This window comes from Ranitomeya imitator, chromosome 3, assembly GCF_032444005.1.
Source record: "Ranitomeya imitator isolate aRanImi1 chromosome 3, aRanImi1.pri, whole genome shotgun sequence".
Taxonomy (NCBI): Eukaryota; Metazoa; Chordata; class Amphibia; order Anura; family Dendrobatidae; genus Ranitomeya; species Ranitomeya imitator.
Genome location: NC_091284.1, coordinates 823,499,939 through 823,509,100, shown reverse-complemented (window position 1 = coordinate 823,509,100; position 9,162 = coordinate 823,499,939). Strand labels below are relative to the sequence as shown.

General features: G+C 41.1%; 1 protein-coding gene across 1 annotated transcript; it reads left to right on the top strand.

The window, feature by feature from the left end:
• The first annotated feature begins 1,198 nt into the window (after positions 1-1,198).
• On the top strand, positions 1,199-1,564 carry LOC138671794 (octapeptide-repeat protein T2-like). The gene has a single exon (XM_069759930.1). The coding sequence runs from the start codon at positions 1,199-1,201 to the stop codon at positions 1,562-1,564; it is 366 nt and encodes a 121-aa protein (XP_069616031.1).
• Positions 1,565-9,162: the final 7,598 nt, after the last annotated feature.

Here is a 9,162-nt window from a genome sequence, read left to right as displayed (position 1 = left end):
AAGAAGGAGACAAGGAAAGAATGAAAGAAGGAGAGAATGAAAGAAGGAGACAAGGAAAGAATGAAAGAAGGAGAGAATGAAAGAAGGAGACAAGGAAAGAATGAAAGAAGGAGACAAGGAAAGAATGAAAGAAGGAAAGAATGAAAGGAGACAAGGAAAGAATGAAAGAAGGAGAGAATGAAAGGAGACAAGGAAAGAAGGAGACAAGGAAAGCAGGAGACAAATAAAGATGCAGACAAGGAAAGAAGGAGACAAAGAAAGAATGAAAGAAGGAGACAAATAAAGAAGGAGACAAGGAAAGCAGGGGACAAGGAAAGAATGAAAGAAGGAGACAAGGAAAGAATGATGAAAGAAGGAGACAAGGAAAGAATGAAAGAAGGAGAGAATGAAAGGAGACAAGGAAAGAAGGAGACAAAGATGCAGACAAGGAAAGAAGGAGACAAAGAAAGAATGAAAGAAGGAGACAAGGAAAGCAGGGGACAAGGAAAGAATGAAAGAAGGAGACAAGGAAAGAATGTAAGAAGGAGAGAATGAAAGAAGGAGACAAGGAAAGAATGAAAGAAGGAAAGAATGCAAGAAGGAGACAAGGAAAGAATGCAAGAAGGAGACAAGGAAAGAATGAAAGAAGGAGAGAATGAAAGGAGACAAGGAAAGCAGGAGACAAATAAAGATGCAGACAAGGAAAGAAGGAGACAAAGAAAGAATGAAAGAAGGAGACAAATAAAGAAGGAGACAAGGAAAGCAGGGGACAAGGAAAGAATGAAAGAAGGAGACAAGGAAAGAATGTAAGAAGGAGAGAATGAAAGAAGGAGACAAGGAAAGCAGGGGACAAGGAAAGAATGAAAGAAGGAGACAAGGAAAGAATGTAAGAAGGAGAGAATGAAAGAAGGAGACAAGGAAAGAATGAAAGAAGGAAAGAATGCAAGAAGGAGACAAGGAAAGAATGCAAGAAGGAGACAAGGAAAGAATGAAAGAAGGAGAGAATGAAAGGAGACAAGGAAAGGAGACAAGGAAAGTAGGAGACAAATAAAGATGCAGACAAGAAAAGAAGGAGACAAAGAAAGAATGAAAGAAGGAGACAAATAAAGAAGGAGACAAGGAAAGCAGGGGACAAGGAAAGAATGAAAGAAGGAGACAAGGAAAGAATGTAAGAAGGAGACAAGGAAATGAGTAGACAAGAAAAGGAGACAAGTAAAGAATGAAAGAAGGAGACAAGGAAAGAATGAAAGAAGGAGACAAGGAGAGAATGAAAGAAGGAGACAAGGAAAGAATGAAAGAAGGAGACAAGGAAAGAAGGAGACAAAGAAAGAATGAAAGAAGGAGACAAGTAAAGAAGGAGACAAGGAAAGCAGGAGACACGGAAAGAAGGAGACAAGGAAAGAATGAAAGAAGGAGACAAGGAAAGAATGAAATAAGGAGACAAGGAAAGAAGGAGATAAAGAAAGAAGGAGACAAGGAAAGCAGGAGAGAAAGAAAGAATGAAAGAAGGAGACAAGTAAAGAAGGAGACAAGGAAAGCAGGGGACAAGGAAAGAATGAAAGAAGGAGACAAGGAAAGAATGTAAGAAGGAGACAAGGAAATGAGTAGACAAGAAAAGGAGACAAGTAAAGAATGAAAGAAGGAGACAAGGAAAGAATGAAAGAAGGAGACAAGGAGAGAATGAAAGAAGGAGACAAGGAAAGAATGAAAGAAGGAGACAAGGAAAGAAGGAGACAAAGAAAGAATGAAAGAAGGAGACAAGTAAAGAAGGAGACAAGGAAAGCAGGAGACACGGAAAGAAGGAGACAAGGAAAGAATGAAAGAAGGAGACAAGGAAAGAATGAAATAAGGAGACAAGGAAAGAAGGAGATAAAGAAAGAAGGAGACAAGGAAAGCAGGAGAGAAAGAAAGAATGAAAGAAGGAGACAAGAAAAGGAGACAAGTAAAGAATGAAAGAAGGAGACAAGGAAAGAATGAAAGAAGGAGACAAGGAGAGAATGAAAGAAGGAGACAAGGAAAGAATGAAAGAAGGAGACAAGGAAAGAAGGAGACAAAGAAAGAATGAAAGAAGGAGACAAGTAAAGAAGGAGACAAGGAAAGCAGGAGACACGGAAAGAAGGAGACAAGGAAAGAATGAAAGAAGGAGACAAGGAAAGAATGAAATAAGGAGACAAGGAAAGAAGGAGATAAAGAAAGAAGGAGACAAGGAAAGCAGGAGAGAAAGAAAGAATGAAAGAAGGAGACAAGTAAAGAAGGAGACAAGGAAAGAATGAAAGAAGGAGACAAGTAAGGCTACTTTCACACTAGCGTCGGTACGGGCCCGTCGCAGTGTGTCGGGCCGACGTACCGACGCCTACGGTGAAATAAAATCACAAAGGGGGCAGCGGATGCAGTTTTACAACGCATCCGCTACCCCATTGTAAGGTCCGGGGAGGAGGGGGCGGAGTTCCGGCCGCGCATGCGTGGTCGGAAAAAGCGGAACCGACGGAAAACAAAACGTTGCATGCAACGTTTTTTTTGTCCTGACGGACTTCAAAAACACGTCGCATCCGTCGCACGACAGATGCAACGTGTGGCAGTCCGTCGCAATGCGTCGCTAATTTTAGTCTATGGAGAAAAAACGCATCCTGCAGGCAACCTTGCAGGATGCGTTTTTTCTCCAAAACGACGCATTGTGACGTGCGTCGAACGACGCTAGTGTGAAAGCAGCCTAAAGAAGGAGACAATGAACAAATGAAAGAAGGTGACAAGAAAGAATAAAAGAAGGAGACAAGGAAAGAATGAAAGAAAGAGACAAGGAAAGAAGGAGACAAAGAAAGAATGAAAGAAGGAGACAAGTAAAGAAGGAGACAAGTAAAGAAGGAGACAAGGAAAGAAGGAGACAAGGAAAGAAGGAGACAAGGAAAGAAGGAGACAAAGAAAGAATGAAAGAAGGAGACAAGTAAAGAAGGAGACAAGTAAAGAAGGAGACAAAGAAAGCAGGAGACAAGGAAAGAAGGAGACAAGGAAAGAAGGAGACAAAGAAAGAATGAAAGAAGGAGACAAGTAAAGAAGGAGACAAGGAAAGCAGGAGACAAGGAAAGAATGAAAGAAGAAAAGGAGACAAGGAAAGCAGGAGACATGGAAATAATGAAAAAAGGAGACAATGAAAGAATGAAAGGGGACAAAGAAAGTATGAAAGAAGGAGACAAGTAAAGAAAGAGACAAGGAAAGAATGAAAGGAGAAAAGGAAATAAGGAGACAAGGAAAGAATGAAAGAAGGTGACAAGGAAAGAATGAAAGAAGTAAGCAAGGAAAGAATGAAAGAAGGAGACAAGGAAAGAATGAAAGAAGGAGACGGGGAAAGAAGGAGACGGGAAAAGAAGGAGACAGGGAAAGAAGGAGACAAGAAAAGAAGGAGACAAAGAAAGAATGAAAGAAGGAGACAAGTAAAAAAGGAGACAGGAAAGCAGGAGACAAGGAAAGAATGAAAGAAGAAAAGGAGACAAGGAAAGCAGGAGACAAGGAAAGAATGAAATGAGAAAAGGAAATAAGGAGACAAGGAAAGAATGAAAGAAGTTGACAAGGAAAGAATGAAAGAAGGAAGCAAGGAAAGAATGAAAGAATGAGACAAGGAAAGAATGAAAGAAGGAAGCAAGGAAAGAATGAAAGAAGGAGACAAGGAAAGAATGAAAGAAGGAGACAAGGAAAGAAGGAGACAAAGAAAGAATAAAAGAAGGAGACAAGTAAAGAAGGAGACAAGGAAAGCAGGAGACAAGGAAAGAAGGAGACAAGGAAAGAATGAAATAAGGAGACAAGGAAAGAAGGAGATAAAGAAAGGAGACAAGGAAAGCAGGAGAGAAAGAAAGAATGAAAGAAGGAGACAAGTAAAGAAGGAGACAAGGAAAGAATGAAAGTAGGAGACAAGTAAGGCTACTTTCACACTAGCGTCGGTACGGCCCATCGCAGTGTGTCGGGCCGACGTACCGACGCCTACTGTGAAATAAAATCACAAAGGGGGCAGCGGATGCAGTTTTACAACGCATCCGCTACCCCATTGTAAGGTCCGGGGAGGAGGGGGCGGAGTTCCGGCCGCGCATGCATGGTCGGAAAAAGCGGAACCGACGGACAACAAAACGTTGCATGCAACGTTTTTTTTGTCCTGACGGACTTCAAAAACACGTCGCATCCGTCGCATGACAGATGCAATGTGTGGCAGTCCGTCGCAATGCGTCGCTAATTTTAGTCTATGGAGAAAAAACGCATCCTGCAAGCAACTTTGCAGGATGCGTTTTTTCTCCAAAACGACGCATTGTGACGTGCGTCGAACGACGCTAGTGTGAAAGTAGCCTAAAGAAGGAGACAATGAACAAATGAAAGAAGGTGACAAGAAAGAATAAAAGAAAGAGACAAGGAAAGAATGAAAGAAAGAGACAAGGAAAGCAGGAGACAAGGAAAGAGTGAAAGAAGGTGACAAGAAAGAATGAAAGAAGGAGACAAGGAAAGAATGAAAGAAGGAGAAAAGGAAAGAAGGAGACAAAGAAAGCAGGAGACAAGGAAAGAAGGAGACAAGGAAAGAATGAAAGAATGAGAAAAGGAAAGAAGGAGACAAGGAAAGAAGGAGACAAGGAAAGCAGGAGACAAGGAAAGAATGAAAGAAGAAAAGGAGACAAGGAAAGCAGGAGACAAGGAAAGAATGAAAGAAGGAGACAATGAAAGAATGAAAGGGGACAAAGAAAGTATGAAAGAAGGAGACAAGTAAAGAAAGAGACAAGGAAAGCAGGAGACAAGGAAAGAATGAAAGGAGAAAAGGAAATAAGGAGACAAGGAAAGAATGAAAGAAGTAAGCAAGGAAAGAATGAAAGAAGGAGACAAGGAAAGAATGAAAGAAGGAAGCAAGGAAAGAATGAAAGAAGGAGACAAGGAAAGAATAAAAGAAGGAGACAAGGAAAGAAGGAGACAAAGAAAGAATAAAAGAAGGAGACAAGTAAAGCAGGAGACAAGGAAAGCAGGAGACAAGGAAAGAAGGAGACAAGGAAAGAATGAAAGAAAGAGACAAGGCAAGAAGGAGACGGGGAAAGAAGGAGACAGGGAAAGAAGGAGACAGGGAAAGAAGGAGACAAGAAAAGAAGGAGGCAAAGAAAGAATGAAAGAAGGAGACAAGTAAAAAAGGAGACAGGGAAAGCAGGAGACAAGGAAAGAATGAAAGAAGAAAAGGAGACAAGGAAAGCAGGAGACAAGGAAAGAATGAAAGGAGGAGACAAGTAAAGAAGGAGACAAGGAAAGCAGGAGACAAGGAAAGAATGAAAGAAGGAGACAAGGAAAGCAGGAGACAAGGAAAGAATGAAAGAAGAACAGGAGACAAGGAAAGCAGGAAACAAGGAAAGAATGAAAGAAGGAGACAAGGAAAGAATGAAAGGGGACAAAGAAAGAATGAAAGAAGGAGACAAGTAAAGAAAGAGACAAGGAAATAAGGAGACAAGGAAAGAACGAAAGAAGGAAGCAAGGAAAGAATGAAAGAAGGAAGCAAGGAAAGAATGAAAGAAGGAGACAAGGAAATAATGAAAGAAGGAAGCAAGGAATGAATGAAAGAAGGAGACAAGGAAAGAATGAAAGAAGGAGACAAGGAAAGAATGAAAAAGGAAACAAGGAAAGAATGAAAGGAGACAAGGAAAGAATGAAAGAAGGAGACAAGGAAAGAATGAAAAAGGAAACAAGAAAAGAATGAAAGAAGGAGACAAGGAAAGCATGAAAGAAAGAGACAAAGAAAGAAGGAGACAAGGAAAGAATGAATAAGGAGACAAGGAAAGAAGGAGACATGGAAAGAAAGGATGAAACGAGTGAGAGAGAGAGAGCAGCAGCGTTCTCCATAGCTAATGTTCCAATTGCCCACCGCACCAAAGAAAGAAAAATAAAATTATATTTCCCTTTTGAAGCCCCTTAATGTTCTCACAGGCAGCATCTCTTTAATGGTCATTTTAGAGTATGATGAATGAATTCTCCCCCACAAACACACACAGTTTCACCCCACACATACAGTGTAGTACCTGTCAGTATGAGGGCCCCACAGCCGCTCACACAGTATGACGGTCGCACAGCCACATACTCAGTATTAAAGCCCTCACAGCCCTCCACTCAGAATGAGGGCCTCCATACAGCCCCACACAGACTGAGAGCCCTCACTTAGTATGGGAGCCAATCAATATGATGGCCTTCACAATCCCTCATAGCCCCTCACACAGTATTATGGCTCCGCCAACCACCCACTTAGTATGAGGCCCCCAGAAATACTGACATTAAAAAGAAAAAAAGAACTGCTCACCTCGCCCCGTTCCCCTCTGTGCAGCGTGAGTAGTGAGGCTTCTGCATTGCAAGAATGATGTAGTGAGTATTCAATCCGCGCAGGTTGCTGCTATGGATGGTACACCCCTGATAGATAGATAGATAGATAGATAGATAGATAGATAGATAGATAGATAGATAGATAGATGATAGATAGATAGATAGATAGATAGATAGATAGATAGATAGATAATAGACAGATACTAGATAAATAATAGATAATAGATAGATAGATAATAGATAGATAACACATAGATAGATAATAGATAGATAGATAGATAGATAATAGATAAATAATAGATAGATAATACATAGATAGAGATAGATAGATAGATAGATAGATAATAGATAGATAACACATAGATAGATAATAGATAGATAGATAGATAGATAGATAATAGATAAATAATAGATAGATAGACAATACATAGATAGAGATAGATAATAGATAGATAGATAGATAGATAGATAGATAATAGATAAATAAATAGAGACATGCCGTAGTTATAGTGGGGTCCATCCTGTTCTCCCCTTCTCCACCAGTTCTACATTCTCTGTTGCCCATCTATAACCCACAGTGCCATTTGTGGTGGGGAAAGCCTCCGGCCCTTCTATAAAGGCTGTTATAGTGTCAGCCATTACTACCTCTTGTGGTCGGCTTACCCCCGTCTGACTGCTCTAACTGTAAAGAACCCTTTCCTATTTAGCTGCCGGATTCGCCTTTCCTCCTCACATAATGAATGCCAACATCTGCCAGGAGTTTGTATGTTCTCCCTATGATTGCGTGCGTTTCCTAAGACATACTTATAGGGAAATGTAGAATGTGAGCCCCAATGGGAACGGACGTCTGTACAGCGCTACGGAATATGATGGCGTTATATAAGCTAATAAAATGAATGAAGCATCTTTTACACAAGCCCAACTTCTCTACCAGCTCATTATAGAGGAGACCTTTCATCCCGTGTAATAATAACACAACCTCATTTATTAGAACTCAGTGTTTGTTATTTCTTTTCTGTGTGACACTTTTGGATACATTTTACTCCTCAGGACACATTTAGATAAGGACACAATATTCCTCATCGTGATAAGATACGGGCGGGCGCTGTATGTAAACACTGGCGACCTTTGTAGTATGGAGCAGGAGGGCAGCGCAGCAGCGCCGGAGGTTTATTACTGTTTAGTCAGGGATTAGGGCAGCTGTGGTAGAGATCACACTACTGTGTGTATGGAGGGAATTTAAAGGGGATGTACCCGCATGTCTGCAGGGCGGCTGAAATCAATCATTTTACAACCACAGGCATATTGAATAATGATAAAGCTGATAGAGACGTTCGGATCCTCATGTTTGGAGCGAGCTCACCAGCTGAGTTATACCACCGACACTTGTCTGAAACAGCAGAGTTTGGAGCTATCTCTGTCATAGAGAAAAATTAAAATCAATAAAAACATCTCCGGAGAGGGGACATATCACCCCTACATTGAACATATGGGATTAATTGTCTCTGAGGGAGAGAGAAGCTAATTATAACTGAGGAAGAGCTAAACTAATTGTAACAGGGGAATTCAGATAAAAGCTGATACTTCCATCTCCATTGAAGTAGGGGCCTCCTGCAATGACCAGGTAATTACCAAAGGAGATGTCCTCTGGGAAAAAGACACCAAGTCTGATATTCGTTTATACAGATGTAGGGAAGTACACTTCTAAACCAAAGAGCTTCCTCTGGTCAAAGCACAGCTCCTTTTGGAGCCAGTGGTCAGTGATGAAGATTGGAGTTTGTATCAATCCAATATTTATGGGAGATATATTTTCAGTGTCATAGTGGAGGGACAAAAATAATGCATTCACTCACATCACTGTAAGGCCATTCTAACCCCTCAAACTTAATAATGGCCCAATGGATGATGCTTTCCGTGCCAAGTTTCATCCACATAGTAAGGTAAAATCACGATAAGAAACATGATGACAATATCTACTGCCTGGGACCTCCAGAGGTGAAGATATCCTGAAAGTTGGGGTTGTCATAAAATTCTGAAAGACCCAGCTTATCTAACAACCAGTCCCCATATGAACTCACCAAGGGGAGGTATGTGGGCGTAACCCTGATGTAATAAAAAGCAGAATTTGGGTGCCTGTCATTGTCATTCTGTAAGTCATAGTTCGCTGTGAGAGCGTTCCATTCTCCTAGTCGGAGTGCCCCCTTCATAAAGATGAGGACCATTCTTGCAACATCATCTTTAGTATTTTTTTTGTTATCCCTTTTATTTTATGCAATTGTACATACTGTATTGTTTTGTTCCCATTTTGTATCATGAAATTTATGATAAACACTGTCTACCTTCCTGGATGAAATATATAAAATGATATATATCTGTTCCTCTTGTTCTGTAAACCGCACCCCTGAAGCCATGCACTACCTGGAACGGGTATCCAGTCGGTCTGTATAAACGATTGGTGATGGCAGATAGTAATTCTTTTTGGCAGTGGGAAGTTGGCAGTGACTGTACCGGAGTATATATACATTCCATGCATTGGAATCGGAGTTAACAGTTTCCTAATAACCGGCCAAGTAGTGGAAACTGCCGTATCCATCACTCGTCAGTCAATTGCGTAATTGTCCTGACGATTGGAGGCAGTGGAGTTGCGTCCCCTGACAAACAGGTGACAGTGGTGCGACCTGTGTTATCTCCCCAGTGTCATCCATGACAAACTGGTGGCAGCTGTGGGATCTGCTTGATCTCCCTGATCTCATCCATGACCGGACTGTTTAACCATTTAAGTGTCACCATTAATCACTGAGAGTGAGTACACTTGGTTGCTGGTGTGCATGTTGATGGGATGTGATAATAGCCTGACGCCTG

Coding starts and splice junctions, on each gene's coding strand:
- LOC138671794 (XM_069759930.1), top strand. CDS start 1,199: ATGAAAGAAGGAGACAAGGAAAGAATGAAAGAAGGAGACAAGGAGAGA.